Genomic DNA, 20092 nt, shown 5'->3' on the forward strand with positions numbered 1-20092 from the left:
GTGGCAACGCGGCAGATGATAACCACACATCTCCATCTCTAGCCTTGGCACTTTTAGATGTGGGTGTTGGCAACACTGACTTTGCAAACAAACTGTGCTGGGGCATAGTATTGGTTTTAGCATACATAATCCTGGGCAGTGCTGCATTATGATTATGCAGTTTGTAAGCAAGCCTCTCTGAAACAGCCACTGCCAAGCACACTAAGGATGCTGCAATATCATTCAGTAATGTGTTTTTGTGAATACATACAGGCTAAATAGCTAAAGGAGGAGCATGACTTCCCTGGGATAGTCTGTTGTAGCCACAGGATGTTCTATGGTAGCCATGTGGTAGCTATCAGGAACTATCATGACTGGATGCAGACTGGTCTCTAACAACCCTTGGAACACAATAAAGCATTAAAAAATAAAAAAGCAAAAAATCAATTGTTTAGACCTTTCACCCAGAGCAGAAGTTTCCTTTTAAAAGTGATATCCTCAAAAACTTGCTCTAAAAGGCAAAAACAAATAAATCTAGACCTCCATCTCCATAATCCCAGAAGAAAAATGAGAAAAAGGAAAAAGGCTTGGAAGAACTAGAGCACATGCCTTGCCTGCCTTTATTTTTCTGTGAAAAGCACTGAATTATTAGCGGTATGCTACGAAGCCCATTTGGAAAAGCCCTGCACATGTTTGCATTGCTCAGACTCATCCTTTTCCACCTGGAAACATTGCCCTGGCAGCCAGCAGGGAGCTTGTACTGCTGCCCAGGATATCTGGACACGTGAACGTGCGGATCGGCTCCAGATGCAGCATTTCTGCACCGAGGTGGACGAGGCTGGCACAGGAAAAGCAGCTGCACCGTGTGGGCACCGAGCACCACTGCATGACCACTGACCACAGGCAAGGAGTCCCGGGCAGAAACTCCCAGCACTTGAATTACAGGCACCAACAGGACTCTCTGGGAGCGGGCACTCGTGGCAGTGCACAGAAGGAGAGCTGTGTTTTTTTGCAGGTAGAACAGATGTCAAAAAGCCACAGAAGCTCCTGCCGAGGTGCAGCCACGAGTGGCAGATGTTGTCATGGCCCTCAAGAGACCTGGGGCCATTTTCTTTTTCTTTCCCTGTTAAGGTTTCTCATAAGATGTACTTCTCTCTCCAGTCTGTACCTATGAAGCCCAGCATAGAGCCAGCGCTCATGTCACTCCAGGGGTTGTTAGATGGTTGCTACTGCCCTCAGCTATGAAGATTGCTCAGTTCTTTTCATCCGAGAGATACCCATTTTTCCAAGTACTCAAGGTCCTCAGCAGCCCCTACAGATCCATCCTGGAGAAGCTGAATATTTGACATCAGGACACATTTTGCCAAAATAACCTCATTTATATTCTAAATGTTCTTGAAGTAATTAGATGCCCTGAAGAGTTTCTGGCCATAAGTCCACAGCTTTGCCCCTCTTCAATCTTATTTGTTGTCCAAAGTTGTTCTTCACAGAAGTCATTTACTTCTAAGCAAATGTTCTTGTGCTGCTTTTTCTAAGAATGAAGGTGGGTTCTAGTAGTGCAACATTTCTGAGAAAGTCTCAGTAGTGGGAAGGGAGCTGGGAGGTCCAACAGAGGAGATGGAAAGGAAAACTGAGTCACAAGTAGATATAGACAGCAAGGGGACAGGGAATAGGGAAAAAATGAAGCAAAGCCCTTGAAATCAAAAGTACTCTGCTGTAAGTTTTTTTTACTGTATCCAGTAATTTGAAATAAATCAGCTTGAGGTAATTCCTATCAGTCTAATAGCGGTACCTGCTCTTCTAGGCCAGCTGAAGTACTGAAATAATTCAAAATAAATGTGTGTCCCATCTCTCTGGCACTGTGATGAACCATTGCTAACAACAACAGTCCCATAGTCCTGGCATCCTGAGAGTTTCCATTCATTTTTGTCTTGCTTAACTTCTGCAAATGGAATTCACTGCTGCTGATGAAGATCAAGAGGCCAGGACTGGTCCAGGGATACCTCAGCATTGGAGCAAGGAGACAGAAGGGTAATGTAACAGACTGTAGCCATGCAGAACCAAAGCAATAAGCAACTGTCATATATAAGGGCTATGGAACAAGTCAACTGGCAACTAAGTAAGTGCAGAACCTCTGGCAATAGATTCTTACAATAATCCAATTATTATGAAATGCAAGCCAGGTTGCTTCTGCCAAACTCAGATGCCAGGCAGGCCTGAGACACCAAGGCAAGGTGAGGGCTTCTCTACTTTGTCACTGTGCCCAGGCAGGTAGTGTCACTGGCCCTCTCGTGTGCGTTGGCCAGGAAGGGCACACACTGCTCTGCAGCTGTGGTGCAGCATTATAAAGGCCAAAAAAGTGAAGGAAAGTTGTGGCTCCGACGGACATCTGAGGGCACAATGTGATCCATATTTATTCATCTCCCTACTGGCATCCTCAGTGCCTGGCTGCTCTTTCCCTTCACCTGCTCCCACTGCTTCCCAAAGAACAGCCTGGGGCCCCAAAGACAGGGATAAGATGTTTATTGTCCCCAGGAGGCAGAGGAATCAGGCTGTTTGTTTGGAGGAACGTCCTGGGAATAAAACAGCAGGCAGCAAACTGGGAGATGGGAACCCAGACATCTGCTAGACTTGATTGAGGAGTCACTGAGCATCCAGATCTGTTGCTGTGTGATCACTGAAATTTCCCTAATTGATTAAGCATCACATTCTATGGCTGTGTGAAACCCTCTCAAATCTTCACTCGCTCCAGCAAGCTGAGCCACTATCATATTCATTACAGATGTGCACCGAGTCCTTCATTTCCTTTTCTGGACTTTCTCTGCTGTGCACTGAGCTCCTTCTGCACTGTCTGCCTTCAGCTTGGACTCTGCTTTGCACACTGGTACCTCCAGCCTCAATTAGTACTGCTAAAGAATTAAAAAGGAGAGAGGAAAAAAGGAGGAGAGAGTTGGCAACAGAACCCCAGGCTAGTCTTGCTGTAACATAACAGAGACCAAAAATCATCCAGTCTCTTGCCTTTGAAAAATGCTATCTCCTGTGTACATAGAGCAACACTGTTAACTTGAATAGCAAGTCCTTTGACTTCTCTGTTTGTAACACCAACCCTGTCAGCAACATAAAATATATTTCCATCTTGATGGACAAAAGCAGAACTTCTCCCTATTAATTATCCTTGGCCTCAACTCTGAAATGAGGTGCATCATGTCTCTGCTTTCCAAAAAGCCATCATCTGCTGCAATAAGAAAGCTCAGCCTAGGAACAATCTAGAAAAGGAAAGAGAAAACCTCCTATTACAAACCTTCCTACAAAAATGTTGTTTTCCACATTTGCATATATATATATATATATATCCATCCTTCCTGGTAATCTAAGCAGACAGTTCCTGTTATTGATCTTCTTCCTTTACAATAAGGTAAACAAAAACAATTTCTTCCTGAGTGCTGATTTCAAAAATATATTTTTTCCCCCATATGAAGGAAGCCAAGGAAAGAGCTTGCAGAGCTGCTACTGTGAAGGTGGGTGAGATGCTGCAGAGTTTAAGTCCACCCACAGAAAAGAGCCTGTGGAAGTGCTAATGCGAAGCAGAAAGAGGGAGGAACGAAAGCAGCTAGAGAGCTGATGTGTGAATATCTAGAGCAGAGCAGGCAGCTGGAAACAGACCCAACGCCTCCAGAGCAGAAGGGGATCCGGTACTTGAGCCATTGCAACTTCTGCTTTGGGGACTGCAGTGAGTTCCAGCATCTAAAATAGAACACAATTAACAGGCTGAAAACCTGCAAGTCAGTCAGTCCAGCAGAGGCCAAGCTGGATCACTATCATGGTCAACAACCAAGAGCTTGAGGTGAAGGGCAACAGTGCCTGGGGGGGACCCAGGGCAGTGCAAGTTGGGTTGTTTTACTGCACCTACTCCAGACTCTTGTGTGTGGTGCAGAATTAGGCAGGGAGAGCATTCTGAAGGCAGAACCATGGATGAATGTTTAAAGATGCAGCAGCATTTTCCTGTCAAGGAAAACCCCAAGTTGTGCTCCAACTTGTACAAGGGGGTAAAGTCAGGTTCGGTGTTTGCTCAGACCATGAAAGACAAATTTCACACTACTCTAACAAGGAGGGGAGTGCTAGAAAACAACATGTCAAAGCCAAGACAACTAACAAATACTGTGATAAGAGGAGATAACAAAATGAATTATGCATTTAAAATACTAGTCAAAACACATGTAGATTCCTTTAAGTGCGTAATTCAAATAGAACCATTTAACAGTGGCATATTTCAGTGGGGGGAAAAAAAAAAAAAGGGTGAATCGGTAAAGAACTTCTAATTCTCCAAGGTAGAAATAAAACGAAATAACTGTGCTATGGAGCTTTTTTCAAAAATAAATGCCTGTTCATAATACACTCTTCAAATAAAGGTTTTCTCACCAAAAAGCATACTGAAGCTTCAGATAAGCTTTTGCAGGGGTTATGATGGCCTGTTACGCAAGATGCAACTTTCCTATCTCCTGGATGTTTGGAACGAATATTATTGCACTGTTTATAGTAGTGTGACTGAAATATGTGAGGGTTTTCAGCAACATAAATACAACAGAAATTCAGAAACAGGCAGCACTGAGAATCTTGCAGGATTCCAGGGTAAAAGAAAAAGTGGAACTTACCTCTGTTACCAATATTTGCATTCACCTTTCTTGTTTTCCCAGCAATCAAGTGACAAGCCTATATACACAATCCTGTAAATCCAAATACAACACAGACTACCTGCAGAGGGACCACTTTCTGTGCTGACATATTTGCACTACACAGGACCGATCTCATACAGACTGTACCAACAAGCAGTATTTATAGAAAGCTCATTGAGCAGCTTTGTCAGACTGGCAACTGAAGCAACCTTGAAAATGATACCTTCCCCTCTAACTTAAAAAGGGCACACACCTCATGTAGATTCTTTATTTAAAAAGTGTATAAAATCTTGAGTGGAATGTAAGTAGCAACTTTTTTTTTTGTATTATTTTTCAAGTTGCTGCAACAGCCCAATCCTCTGTCATAAGATAAATACTCTTTACAAGCTTTAAAATAATTGTTGAAATAGCTGCTTCTGCCTAATGAGACAAGCCTCCCTCAAGCCTGTATTGGCAAGAGGCCAGGTAAGCTTAGTACCACTGGGTCATTTATTACCATAGCTTCTTTTCAGAAATCTTTAACCTGGATGCACTCAGAAGTGAAATGCTGGGGGACAGAACATTGGGAAGATAAAGAAAAAGGAGGAAAATAAAATCTGCATTTGCATAAGTTAAGCAAAAGTCGTAAGTTACTGGACACTAAATCAATAGGCACACTAGAAGTGAAAGATGCCCCCCTTTTTTTTTTTCTCTAAATAATGCTTTTTCATGGAAACAGCAGCTTAGTCCTACTCAACCAACTCAACCAGAGTTGCACATAAAAAAAATGGAGTTAGGGAATTGAAATTCAAGTGTTTATCTCCTTTGCAGTATGTGTCTTTTCTTATTTGTGTCCATTGCTCTCCACCATCCAGTCTCTAAACTGCTTCTCCATCATGCTTCTGGCTCTCCAGTCACCAGCATTTACAGTGGGGATGATCTTCTGTGGCTTCAACCATTGAACAAAGCGCTTCATCTCCAGGTAACTGCTGTGTTCACTGTAAGGAATCCCTGAAATGAAGCAAATCAGAGAGATCTGTCAGTCTGCTCAGACTGTTGCAAAGATGCTTCTAGGAAGACTTCCAGCTAAGAAATGCTTGAAATAATGATTTTTTGGTTTTAATTCAAACCAGAGAACTAAGGCTCACAGAAAGGGTAAAATGAAAACCTAGGCTTATCAGGGGAAGAAATACCTAGCATTCATTCACCAAGTTGACAATCAAACTGAGCAACACCTAATATTTGGTTAAATGAACACTGAATTTTTAAAAGATTTAACTGCACCCACAGACTCAAACTGGGAAGAAGAGGAAGGCCACACTCTCAATAGGGATGAGATATGAAATAAAACTGCATTGCCACCATCATTAGCGGGGCCAAGACTTCATCTCTGAAGTCTTGTTTACATTAAATAAAGTCCTTCTGTTGCAAGAGGACAGCAGAAGATAATAGGTAAAAATCTGTATTTACAGTGTTTTGCGCTACTCATTCCACAAACCTGCCCTAGAGGAATCCATCTGGTCAGTTCCTCATAGAAGAGTTATTAGAAAGCACTCATTACAATGAACAGCAGGAGTTTCCCAAATAAAATATGAAAACCACCCCAGCAAAGTTAAATGCAGCAAATCTTTACCACATATATACCATATATGGTGATCCTTCCTCTTGTCTGAGGTTTGATGTCCGCCACTGAGTAGCATGAATCCGAGTAGGTCCACCCAGTAGGTCTGAAAGCCAGAACTTGATCAAAATTCTCAGAAAATTTATCCAAGTGCTCTTGCAAGCCCTGTTAAAGGAATACAGCATACACTTAATGTATGTTCAAAAGCATAAACCTTTTAAACATTAACCTAAAGGGTTGGGGATTTGGTAATGGAGACCTCAGACTAAATTTTGTTCTCATGTTTTGGTAAAGAACTTATTCCTTTTAACACCATTTACCTTCAAATTAATATTGACAAATATTTACATCTGCAGAGCACCTTATACCTTAGGATCTCTGCTGCTTCACCTAAGAAGGCATTAGCAGTGTGCATTACAGACCAGCAGACAGTCACATCATCTTACAGCCCCTGAGGGAACACTGGAATTGTCCCCAAGCTGCTCGTTTCCTCCTCTCAGCTGGAGGCCAGCGCTCCAGCATGGGCTGTGATCAAGGATTGTGAAAGGCTGTTTCAGTAAAAATCATCTGCTTAAAGGTGCCACTGACATCCTGACATCTGCCTGTGCCCAGAAGCACTCAGATTTAGCAAACTACCCCAAAACCTCGGAGGAAGCCAGTACATGAGCTCAGTAAGGAATCTAGGTCTTGTTCTGACTACTAAACTGCAACTCCAGTTGCAGTCAGAAGGAAACCACCTCTTATCTCCTCATTAAAACAAAAAGAATTTGATTTTTTTTTTTTTGAGTTGGCCAAGTTACCATTCAATCTCATTTAAGCTAGGCTAGAGGAAAGGATGAGTGGGAAGTTCAAGGAATGTACAATCCTTCTTTTGGATAAAGTGAAGTCAATATTACTTCAATCCAAAAATAGAAAATCTATTTCATGTGTCCCGTAAAAAATCTTAAAGGCACATTTTCCATTTTAAAGTCCAAGATTTTAGTCTCCAAAGCATAAACATTATGTCAGCAGCAGGCAGAAGAATGTAAAATAAAGACTGCTCTCCCCTACAAATAAACAAAAAAAAACAAACTTGGGACAGCAGAAATTTTTTGAGTAGGGAAGTAGAAAACTGTGATACTGCCACACTTATCTTCAATACAATGTCCAGTAGCAACATATAGGGCCCAATAAATTGGGCACATTAAAGAACAGTAGCTAAAAATCCTACCGTAGCATACATTTCACTTAACAACAAGAATTAAGTCTCACCTTCATGACTCTTAATGCACTGCAGAATTCCAGTGTTGACTAGGACAACATAAAGCAGCAACGTTTTACTTCTCCCTCACACTTCATTCCAAAAGCACCAACACAGCACAAGGCAGCAGCTCCCGATGCTCCCTTTGCCTCAAAGGAATCCCAATGCACTGCTCTGAATACCGGATATTAACCAGTGCTGGGGTGCGCAGAGGTAACACTAGGATGCAATTTCAATCCCAAATGGTGTTTTTCAGTCACGGTCATTTTTGAAAACTCTCCCCTTACTGGTTGTGCATTACTGGGATAAGCCATGGGAAGAGGCATGCAGACAGTGCACGTGCCACAAAAACTTAAACTCTATGGAAACATTGCAGTGCATAATCAAGTGGCAGAAGTCTCTGCTTTTCATTGTTACAGATATTGCAAAAGAAATATATACACATTTTAAGACGGCCTCCTCCCATGAAACAAATGACTGCAGTCCTTATTCATAACAAGCATACTTCAAATATTCCTTCCAAGTTTCTTTAGCCTATGCTGTTCTAACACCTACATTCTTTGAAACAGGAAAATATATTTCATTCCTAAATCAGCCTCCTTCAGTTACCACGACAACCTCTTATCAACAACACTGAAGTCGGCTGCACATGCAAGTGGCTTTCATATGGCATGAGAAGGCTCAAACATGTTTAAATCATCAATTCCCTACCAGGTCTAACACCACTTCAACTCACTCATTTAAAAGCAGCGATTCCTAAATATATACAGTGATATATACAGATATTTTAGAGAAGTAAAACCAAGCATTGCAGTGAAATATCATATCTCTTTGAAATAGCATTTATAATACTACTTCATGCATCACATCCACTTTATTTTGCAGCAGTTGATGTTGTTTGTCCTTTTTTCAAGGGATATCCATTAAGAGCATCCAGAACATGACTCCATAGCAAGTCATCTCTCTTTGGATCCCAGTAGTTAATGAAGTTATACTTAAATCCAACTGCATCAAGTCCTATAAACAAACTCCTACAGAGAGCAATATAAAAAACAAACTAATGAATGAATCTACGGTAGTACAACAACATGAAAAGCTTGTTCTTCATCCACTGTATCTGCTAATTTTTAAGCAGTGGTTCTCTTCAAGGGGACAGTCACAAAGCCTGGATTAAATACACAGATATTCTTTAATTTTTAGTTAGACCTCTTTTGTCCTAACCAAGATGAAGACTGTCCCTGGACAAGGATGTTATTAAATAAGCTGAAAAGATGTATTTTTTTTTCTAAACTTGGATTTCCTGCTTTCGCTGATTTTGGATCACTAATACAAGTCTCAATGCAGTGCCTGAGTAACAAATGCTGTGGTATTTAATCAGATGCTTGAGGATAAAAAGTGGCAGAAGAATTCAGGCCAGGTAACAGTCTCCTCCACTGCGGAGGCATTTGTACAGAGGCGTGCACATCTTTACACAGACAGCCCGAGTCTAACTAGACGAGTTGCCAAGTATTTGGCAAGTGCAAAGCTAGGGGAGGGCACATATAATCCTGAGGATGCGGGGGTTTAGAGAAGTCATCTGTCTGCCTCTTCTGTCCCAAAAGCATTCAGGGATACATGAGAGCAGTATCACATAACAAACTGTGCAAGAAACTAAAACATATTGCTGTTTATTAAGACAAAACAAGGCATACAGCTAAACATAATAAATCTATATGCATTTCCATTACTCATTTTCTCCATGACCATGGAAAAGATTATAGAGGAAGTTTAAGCCATTAAGATACTAAGTTTTTTCTCCTGCAGCTCCAGTCCAAATCATATTGCCTCTTTTTCTCCTTTTTAGGTCAACTCTGACCTCGACTGGTCCTGCAGCAAAATACCCTGTCGTTATGAAGGATTTGCTTGAGCTCACAGAGTAGACTTGAGCAGGAAAAGGAATCCAAGTGAGAAAGGCTGAAATGACTAAGGGCTTTTTTATCTTTTTTTCTAACAACCGTTAAACTAGAGCCTGTTGCTTTGCTTTAATGCCATTCTGTAATTTCAGGTCTATTTAAAAAACACATTTTCCCATGAATCAGTCATCTTTCCTAACTAAAAAATTCCCACAGACATGTCACAGTGAAATCCAATCTCCTGAATAATAAAACATCACTGAAAGTCAGTTAAAATGAAACTATACCTTAAACAAAAAACAGTTTGCTTCCTTTTGCTGCAAGTAGAAAAAATTCTCATATGTGGAAAAAACAAAGAATGAGCATTTATGAAGGGACCTTCCCTGTGCTTACTGTATGCATATGTTTGTGTATGAGGTTTTCATTAGTTTTCAGGTAACCATATCCCCACTTTGATCTCTGGAATATAATAAGAAATAATATTCTTTTATCTACTGAAATTTTGTTATAGAGCCATGGAAATAGAACTGAGAGGAACACAGAGAACCTGGTAATTACAGTTTGGAAGCTGCAGTGCTCCTTGGCTGCCTCTAAACAAAGAAAGCCTTAGGAAGAAAACCCTTTGGGTCTTTTCCTACATCCTACAAGGTAAAAGACAAGCCAAACACAGGGACCAAATGTCTTAACATATTAATTGTTAGTAGGCTAGATGCTGCAGTCATTACATAAACCTACTTCCAAAAGGCCTGCAAAGACCAAGCCTTTGAAGAAATCTCATCTCGTACAAGCACAGCATTAATGCGAAATTACACTTTCTGTGCATCATGTTTGAAGACAGTTATTAATACTTAATTGCATCTCATTTTCCATGTATTGCTGTATGTCAAAACTTTAGTAAGTAAATATGATCTGACAGGAGGTTAAAAGGCAACAGACAACATAGACTGGGATGAGGGAACAATAAAGTCTCCCACCTAGTTAATCAACCTATTGTATTTTCTAAACTTACCTTAAAATTAATTTGCATCATAGGAAGAACATGAAGCAAACTATCATCCCAGTCCATGCTGATGATGGAATTTACAGCTGCTGACTCCAGACACTGCAGTGTTTTGTACTTATCACGGGACATACTTGCTTTTGAGCCCAAAACTTCAGCAATTGCTTTAAAATGAAATACCCAAAAAAGAAAAAAAAAAAAAAAAGGGAAAAAAAAAGTAAGTAAGAGTTCTTACATTACTTGTCCTGGAGAGATAGTCCTAGCTATTGCACTGAAACATCCATATTCAACAAGATGGAATATTCCACAATATTCCATGTTCTAATATTAAGAGCAGAAAACTAATGACTTCTACAACGTACACGCTCCTGTATTTTAGCTCCAAAATTCTGTAGGACAATTGGAAAGAGAATCAGAACAGAGTAGATTTTTCAATTACAAGTCATGCTTCTTTGCTAAAACGTTTTGGAGGCGAACTGGTATTTATTTCAAGCAAGCTAGAACTGGTTGTACTTTTTAAGGGTATGGCATGAACAGCCCAAGTTAATTACAGACTGAATTTCAGAGACACTCTTGAACTAGTGACTAAAATCTCCTGAGGAGCACCAATATTACACAGCTGTCTACTCTAAAAAATACATCCAGCTAATCACTATTGCTGTAATGGAGGCAAGCGTAACACCCAGATGAGTGTGCACTGCAATTTCTCCTTTGCTGTTTCTTGATAACACTTAAGATTATTAAAATGAAAAACATCATAAAAAATTCACTTATGCTTTTTAAATTATTACCAGTGCTTTCCTCAACATCAGAGCTGTTCATTCATCTTACCATCTGAACAGACACTTCGTACATTGTGAGGGCTACACAAGTGGCAGAAAAACATTTCTTTGAGAATGCTAAAGCTAAAGGAGGGAAGAAGGAAGAATTACTAAGTCTCCTTTATGCAGTACTTGATCATCGAGCCTAAGATACCCTCTAAAGGTCGTTTAACACAGATTCAGACAGGTATTTAGTCATTCAATCTAGTACATTTATTTTACATACCTAAAAACACTTTTTCTTTTCCAATAGAGTAGGTGCCGCAGACCACTAAAGTACGTGGATTTAAAGTTACTGTCTCGAAAGCAGTATTGACAGCAAACTGGATAACCTCTTGTTGAGAAGGAAAGGTATATTCAGGACTACAGTATCTGAAGCACAGAAACGAGATGTAAGCACTTTGTTATACATGACAGAAGGCAATTTAGTTTTTAGAAAAGACCTTCAAAACTGCATTCAGAGAGTAACACAGGACTGGTAGTGTTATGTATCAATGTAATTTCAAGCTATTGGCAATCTCGTTGTTAGAAAACACTATAGGACTGAGATAGAGTTGTTGCAATAAAATTTATGTTCAGTATTTGTATACTTTTATACAACTATTCACTTGTCTGAAATTGACACTGAATTTTGTAGGGTTTTTTTCCATCTATAAATACCTAGTGCTCTTTCAAGCTAGATATTTGTATCACATACTTCCTTATGTCTATTTTTTGCACACAAACTATAAAGCATTATTCATTCACAGAAATATATGGACCAGAAATAAAAGACTGCAGATGGGCATTAGTCATCATACAGAAAAACAATTTTATATAGATGAGTCAGAGAAGGGTCTAATGAAAACCTGGACAACTACATTTTGCATTCTTTACTCCTTTAATTTTCTTTTTTTTTTCAATAATAGATCTGAATCCACCTAAAACCATTTGTTCCATACATAAGCCTCTATTTTTAGAGTTGAGCACTCAATATATGAACTCTGACATCTAGGATTTAATATCACTTATAAATCATAAGGCCACCTCAACAAATACCTTAGCAAATTTTCCACCACCCACCTTTATTCTCACTCCTACCACAGAGAGGTCACACATGCAAGGACTTTTAATCATTATCTAATTTTGTATAATACCAAACTTACCTAACAAGTGTCAAAACTTAAAAGGTCCTTCATACAGCAAATTCTGAGTCATACAAATTCTTACTCAACTAAAATGGGTATTATACTGAATAAATAATAAAGAGACTTACGTGGTATCAAGGTAAAGAGTATGGACTTTTCGACCAATCAAAGGAGGATAGCGCTCCATGGAAGGATCTGCCCTGAAGTCTCCCGTGTGCAGAATAACATTTCCAGTAGGGAGACAAAAAAGGATCATTGTTGCACCTGGACAACTTAAAATAGGAAGAAAATAAAAAAATTAAATTAATTCTCTATATTGATGAACTGCCGTAAGAGATATATTGTCCTTCAGTAACAGAAAGGCTCAGAGAACAGAATTTTAAGCTACAGCGGAGATGGAAAGAAGAAAAATACATCAACAGTAACCAAGCATTAATTGCCTTTTTAGGATGCTCTGTGTTCCTCTAGGTATGACTTAGGTGCTGCCTCTGTGGTTCCATCAGACTTGTTTTAAAGGGGAAACAGGCACACTAAAGCCAAGAGACATTCTAATTTTGGATAAACAAAACTGTGTTATTGCAAATATTGCAAATACTAAAGCTTTAAACACTATCCTCCATCCAATTCACTATTATAAATGCAGCTCTTTTTGAGCCACAGGGAGCCCTTTGCATCTTCTGCAGTTCTTCATTAGAGGAGGGCAAGTGCTCAGAATTGGAAATGAGAGTGGGCATATTTTGGGCATGAATCATCCATAAATGATAAAGAAAATCTCAAAAAGGAAATACTGGCAAGAATGAGAGCTAAAAAATGACAGAATTGGTAAACTCTTCAAAAACTTGAGCTTTGTACCTAGGGCTTATCCACCTTTTAAATTGAAGCAGTAGATCAAGGAACAGCAGATCAAGGAGAGAATCAGGAACAGTGAAAAGTATCCAAATTACATTAGCCTCAACGCTTCTTTCATTCCCAGAAAGGGTTCTCAAAGGACTTCATGCAACCTTATCTCTCCAATTATAAACACAAGCAAAGATAAGTAATATTTAAACCAGCTGCAACACAGTGCATTTAAATATATACTTCAGGGAAATAACTTTTCTTTTATCCCATAGCTATATAAGGCATCCAGAGGAAGAATGGAAGGCACAGGATGGGGAGCCCGAAGCTACCGTATTCTAATTGCAATGCTACCATGCACACTTCTAGGGTTAACCTGGGGAAAACCTCACCCTTTGGTACTGAATCCAATAAGCATCTTGCTATAGTTTTCAACAAGGTTTGAAGTTCGAGTTTTAAATTGTTGATAAATGAAAGTCTACCATTCTAACCATGATCCAAAGTACATTTCTCTTTAGCTGAAGATTTCATGGTCTCCAGTAAAAGTTAAGGAACTGTGTATGGATGATGCCACGGAAACGTGGACAAGCAGACTAAAGCATATATATATATATATAAAATATATATATTTATATATACACACACACGCACACTCATAAAAATGGCCTGTGTTTCATTTTCAAAAGTAAATTAGATAGTTTGAAAGTTATCTACTTGCAAGCACTTCAAGTTCCTATTAAATTAATTCCCATTTTTAGCCTTATTTTTTTCATGTCTATTAAAACCACCAGAATTATGTTATCATAAACTGCATACATACAGCTATTTATCTTTAACATTCTACAGATACAAACACATCCCAGCAAATGTAATGATACTTACTGGTTGGCATCAAGCAACAACACTTTGATCCCATTTACTACACATTCTGTGTCCATTGGCAACACGTGGATGTATTGCTCCTTGACTCGGAGTTTGCTCTTCACCAGATTGCCAGTTATCTGGAACAGCAAAAGGATAAAACAAAGTCCAGACTACAGAATACAAACAAACAAACTTCATTTTAGAAGCAAAGAATCTCTAATTCAGACAATATGTCTCAGGGAGAAACTGAAATCTTATGTATAATCAAGACTTTCAGTAGCTTTACTCCTTAAAAAAAAAAAAAAAAAAAAAAAAAAAAAAAAAGTGTGTGTGGGGGAAGGAAGCCTAAAATAAACCATCTCCTTAAAAGCAAATTTAAAAAAGTCAATATGGATCAGAATCCGTGAGAAGACTCCAAAACAATCAGCAACCTGGTGAATATTCATCATGAATTCCCCAAGCAAGAGAAGGGCTAAGCCTTGTCTGAATAACTGAAGAACTTTTCAAGTCCAGGGAGGATGGTAACCATGTCAACATCATGGAAGACTGAGCTCAAAGGGTTAACACAGTGGGACGCGAGCAATCCAGGAAAATCCTGGCATACACCAGATCAGGTTATATATGGACTGCTTAGGTAAACTGCTCTACTGCGTCACGAATAAAGAGGAGCGATTGGAAATCTATTGGAAATACAATATTCAGTGGTAGTCTCAGCATTCAGAAGCCTGAAGCACAGAACACATGGACCAGTCGAAGACACCTGTGTCTATTTAATGCAGAGAGGAGATAGCATAAAGGGGAATCTCACTGCAGCCTTCCACCACCTGAAGAGCATTAGAGGAGATAGAACCAGATTCCCCGCTTCAATGTACATAGAAAGAAGAAAAAGTTATAAGCACTACTACAAAAAGAGATAGTTAGGTTGAATATAAGTAGAAAGTTTCATGGTGTGGTTAAGCAATGAAAAGGTGGCAGGGTGTTTCTGGAAAGCAACTTCAGATATTTTCAAGATTTGACTGCAAAGATTCTGGGCAATCTAATGTTGCAAAGTTAACCCTGCTTTGAGCAGGAGGTCAGCCTACATGATTTCTAGGGGACCCTTTAAGCTTATTTTTATTCTATGTTATCTAGTCATGGAAATTCCTCTAATCTTCCCTATCAGCCAAATCAGGGTGAAATCAGGGTGAGACCACAGAATCCCAGCTTCATCCCTACAAATACTGTCTACTGCCCTTCCTCTACTCCTAGAATTATCATCATCTATATAGAAGTGTTGTACTTGCATCTGAATTCAATATATCTAGTAATCTTGAAAAAGCTTACCTTATTACAGTAGATTGGAAACATGAAATTTTTCGTTAGCCCACAATAGTGATCAGAGTGGAAATGAGTGAGGAAATAGGCTGTACAGCCTTCAATTTCTCCATACTGGAAAGCATCAACTGTAAAACCAGTACCTACAAAAAAGAAAAGTCAGTCAATAAATAGGCATAGCTCAGAACTCTCCTATTCTGCTTATATATTTTTTTTCCTAAAAAGGAAAATACTGTTAAAATAGGGAATGCAGTTACAAGGTATACAATTAGAGGAAGTATATAAAGATCAGTGACGTAGTTTGTATTTGAGGTAATGCTCACAGAAGAGTTTTTTCATTTATTAAAATGATGTTTAACAAAACATCCATGCACAAACAGCTTCACAGGCCACTCAAACATCTGTTGTTCCAATGCCACCTTCCATAAATGGCAATTGGTTGGGGAGGAAAAACAAAAAAATCTATGCATATTCAGCTGGTATTTTTGAAGTTAATGTGGATTGAAGTTTAATACCAACATCTTTACACAAAATATGACAGCTACAGCTTAACAAAATACTTTGCAATTTAGTGTTTGCAGTATAGTTTTTGTATTTTCACATGTTTAATATTCCTCCTAAAATATGTTACTGTGTAGTTACAACTAAAGTGATCTCTGGTCTTGGAATACATTTGCTGAGATAAAAATTCATTGATTTGCCTGTTTTCAATACGGCATTCCTTGCATAAGCTCATTGCAGACAAACCTTTCTCTGCAATTTCTTTTAATTCAAATATATTGAAAAGTGATCATTTTACAAATAACAAGATTGTAAATTGACAAATATTCATCTGCCTCTACTTGCACAATAGAGCACAGAATTAATCCAGCTGCTGCCACTCTTTTATTTTACACTAATTATTCAGATCTTCCAAATAGAACTAGTTACTTGACACTAGAATTAGAAGTACTTGTACTCCAAAAAGAAAAACAGAGCAGTAAGGAAATTAAAATATACACGTCAGAAGATTTCTTAAGTGTTTTGGAAGAGCTAGATTTGAAACTCACAATACTGTACGTTTTAATACAAAATGAAACTCATTTTTTCAATTTAGCATAATTTCAATTCTAGGCTTCACTTATGCCCAGCAAATAAGTCTGACATAATTTATGTAAGAGATTAAACTTGAGAATTAGAAGAAGGGATTGTTAATAACAGATATTCAATATATTTTAAGAAAGTAGATCTGTCTTTTGAAACTTCTTATACTCTTACTTCCTTAAATATATTTGAAATTCTGCCTCTGAAATAATTTCTCAGAGATCATTATTTCACTATACCTTAATGACAAAGCCTTTGATAATTCCAGTTCTGTCATCAGCCTCTGGAGACCTGCACTTTTACAAAATCTGATTGACTTGGGTGGCAAAAGGAAAACTCAAGTCTCTAGGGACAAGTGGTTATGCAGAATATGGAATACAGCCTATAATTATGGAAACAAACAAAGAAATAAAACAAATAGAGAAACCCACAACCAACACTCTACAAAAGCAGTAACTGTCTCTCACCTGGTATTTTCTTGTAGAAAGGGCACTGTTTTTTTCTTGTTCCTTCCCCGGTAGTAGATGATTCCCTAAATCTTTTTCTCCATCTTTGCTGGCCACCAGAACTTGCATCTGCAAAGACTCCATTTTTATTTGAGCTATCTATAACTGCTTCCACATCCTCCACTGATCCTTCAGCTTTCCTTTTGCGCTGTCTGGGCATCTTTCCATTGGGAGTAACTGGATTTGATATCTGCATTCCTTCGTTTGATAAAGTCTCTCTTTTGCTTTCCTCTTCTCTTTTGCTTTCCTCTTTTGCTTTGGGTTTTAACCCAAAGAAAACACCAATGTCCATTTGCTTGAGTTCTTTGGCAGAACTAGATTTGGCAGTCATGCTTGCTAAAGAAACAGACTGCACTGCTTTGGATATTGGGCTGGAATGGCACACAGCAGCTTTATTAGGAAGATTTCCTTCTTTCTCCATTCCCGACTGCAAACTCTCCTGGGATGCTGCTTTTTCAGGCGTGCTAGCAGTCATTTTACCTGTACTAGACAAAAGATTACTTGGGTCCTTCAAAATATTACTTTCTAGTGGCAGAAGAGACCTAGTATCTTCACTCACTTGCAGCAACACCATGTCTGAAAGAACCCCATAAGCAGAAGCCACAGCAGGAGCACAGCCGTCTTTAGAGTCTTTATCACCTGCATTAGCAACAGGTGAAAGCAATTCTGCCTCTTCCCCCTCCTCCCTAATTATATTATAATTAAGAGGAAAAGAGGATGTTGTGGTTAGCACCTCTTGCTGATTAACTATACATGCTAACTTGCTATTCATGTGATGCTGAGAAACAGTTTTTACATTGTGATCAGGATAACTTGATATATTTACTTTCTCAGAGTGCTTTTTTTCTGTTGTGTTACTTCCCATTTTAATATGTTCGTATTGATGTGTCTGCTGTACAGGAAGCCCCTCAACATTTTGAAACAACACAGAATTAGAGTCTTCATTTTCAGAGTTTTGAGATTCAAATAATTTCTTTTGGGATGCTTTTGCTTTCTTCTCTTCTTTCTCAGTTTCCTCTTCACTTTCCTCACAAGTGCTTAGTGGAGAATAAGAAATTTCACAGTCGCTGAAATCAACTTTTGACTGTAGCAGACTTGGCTGATTTGCATCCCTCTGGCTGTCCAGATCATCTCCTATTTCACCTCCTTGAGAGGATGCAAAGTCATAAAATTCAAACTGGCAGTTATCATCTGTAGTCTGCGTGAACTGAAGTGTCTGTTGAGATCTTTGAACGTTTGCAGAAGAGGAAGTACTTTCACTGGTTATATCTGCAGGTTCCATTTGTGCTGAACTCTGCACCGCCAATGTCTGCTCAGCGTTTGGGCTGCTCCTGGATGGCTTCTCGTTCTGTGGAATCGCCTCCACAAGAGCTGGGAAGCAGCTGGGCTCTGCAGCAGTGGAACAAGTGCCCTTCCTCCCTGGGGTGCGTGTTGAGGAGTGTACGAGATGCTCTCCTGCCCTGCTTGCGGCGAGTAGGAAATGGGTAAAGCGCTTGTAGTGGGATGGAATGGTGGAGGTGCAGAGCAAACCATCAGGACACTCTATGAGAAGTGAAGCAGAGAACTCCATTAATACCTTGGTAAAGACAGGCACTTGGCATAAGTACAAAAATTAATATATAACTTTTCATAATAAAAGCTTATACAGTTGTCAGACAATGTAAGGCACTCCTACAAAACAACTTGCAGTCAGCTAAGAGCCCTTTAAGCTGGCTGCAGGTGAGACTGCTTCCAACCTAAGAAAGAACAGCTGTTACAAACACAACACTGAGCTTGAATACGCCTGTCTAAGGGGCAGGCTGCGTTAGCTTGCTCCAGTGTGCAGTTATACAAGTTATACTTTAGACCCGTCTTGGGTGGAGCTCAGAGCAGGGGCACTGCAAAAGGCAACAAACATGTTTCAGAACAAACCAAATCTGCATTCTGACTCACCCTGAAATTCCACTGCAATGTTGTCTGCGGAGTCACACATTAAATAATTACTTTATGTGCAAAGAATATTCAGGATTCAGATGCCAGTAACAACTTTGGACCACCTCAGATTTTTAAATATGAAAAAAATGAGTTTCCAGCAACATTATGTCATGCGTCTTTTAACTTTTTTTTTTTTTTTAAGCCATTCTTAAGCTACTCATACCTTTTTCCACGGGTCCTGGGGTATCCAAGCACTCAGCAACGTGCCACCGAGGCGTCTGGACTACCAGCAAAGAGAAGGGCATCTGACAGCTTGGGCAGTGTCCGTCATGAACCGGCTTTGCACTGTGTGAGCTTTGCTCCGTCAGGTTACTGACACTCTCCTGGGACTGCACGACAGGTTCATCTTTACTTTGATCTAGATCCTGATCTGGTCTTGATCTCTGCTTGCTTTTCTTAATAGTATCGGTGCTTTTCTTAATAGCATCATTTTTTTCCACTGATTTTTTCCTATTTCCATTTCCCTTCCTTTTTGGCCTGCACTTCCCATTACTTATTGTCTGCACAGGAGCAGAGCTGCTCTCTGAACCGTCCTGAGGCCCCAACTTCTGTTTCCTAAGGGATTTGTACTCCCAAATCTCCTCCTCCAATAAAGCATCTTCCGACATGGCAACACATGAGCTGCTCTCCTTGCTCGGGGATGGCAGCTCGCAAGTCTACGTCTCCCTCCGCTAAAGTGTCCTCCCTCCTCCGCTGTCTCCACTAGCTGAAGGAAAGCGCTTGAACTCCATTTTAAAAAAGCGAAACGGGGCCACGAGTGGAGCGGGAAGCCCGGGCGAGACGCGACCGCGGCGGCTCCTGCCGCAGCGCGGCGGCTCCGGCCCCCGCGGCAGCTCCCGGTTCGTCCCGCGGGGCCTTCGCGCGGGCTACGCGGCGCCCGGGGCCACGAGCAGCCATTTCGCCCCGCTCCCCGCCGCGAGGCGAGGCCGGGCGGCCCCGCGGCTCAGCGCCAACGTCCCGCACGAAACGGAGCCGCCACCGGCCGCCGCCGCCGCTCCCGCCCGCCGCCGCATTCGCCGCCGCAGCTTCGTCACTGCGGCCGCCGATCGACTTCCCGTAGCTTCTGAAAAAAAAAAAAAATTGCAAACTGCCTCTAACTGCCTGGTCCGCTCTTGAGCAGCGTCCCTAGCCCTCGGCTTGCAGGTTTAAAAATAAAATAGTAACTTGGCGGGAAAGGAAGGC

General features: G+C 40.2%; 1 protein-coding gene across 2 annotated transcripts; it reads right to left on the reverse strand.

The window, feature by feature from the left end:
• Window positions 1-4904: 4904 nt before the first annotated feature.
• Window positions 4905-19683, reverse strand: DCLRE1A (DNA cross-link repair 1A). Of its 2 annotated transcripts, none has more exons than XM_026050720.1 (9): window positions 19074-19679; window positions 16898-18478; window positions 15357-15490; window positions 14052-14170; window positions 12461-12604; window positions 11432-11577; window positions 10394-10548; window positions 6276-6417; window positions 4905-5642 (listed from the first exon to the last, which is right to left on the reverse strand). In XM_026050720.1, the coding sequence occupies exons 1-9, from the start codon at window positions 19516-19518 to the stop codon at window positions 5476-5478; spliced, it is 3033 nt and encodes a 1010-aa protein (XP_025906505.1). In that variant the 5' UTR covers window positions 19519-19679; the 3' UTR covers window positions 4905-5475. The 2 variants fall into 2 exon arrangements, with proteins under 2 accessions (XP_025906505.1, XP_025906506.1); XM_026050721.1 differs by having other exon boundaries at window positions 5562-5642; window positions 6265-6417; window positions 19074-19683.
• Window positions 19684-20092: the final 409 nt, after the last annotated feature.

This window comes from Nothoprocta perdicaria, unplaced genomic scaffold (genome assembly GCF_003342845.1).
Source record: "Nothoprocta perdicaria isolate Ctin4 unplaced genomic scaffold, notPer1 scaffold_7, whole genome shotgun sequence".
Lineage (NCBI taxonomy): Eukaryota > Metazoa > Chordata > Aves > Tinamiformes > Tinamidae > Nothoprocta > Nothoprocta perdicaria.

Coding starts and splice junctions, on each gene's coding strand:
- DCLRE1A (XM_026050720.1), bottom strand. CDS start 19,518: ATGTCGGAAGATGCTTTATTGGAGGAGGAGATTTGGGAGTACAAATCC. Junction 14,171..15,356: donor TTCCAATCTACTGTAATAAG/GTAAGCTTTTTC, acceptor TTGCTGTTCCAG/ATAACTGGCAATCTGGTGAA. Junction 5,643..6,275: donor AGGAAGGATCACCATATATG/GTATATATGTGG, acceptor GCTTCATTTCAG/GGATTCCTTACAGTGAACAC.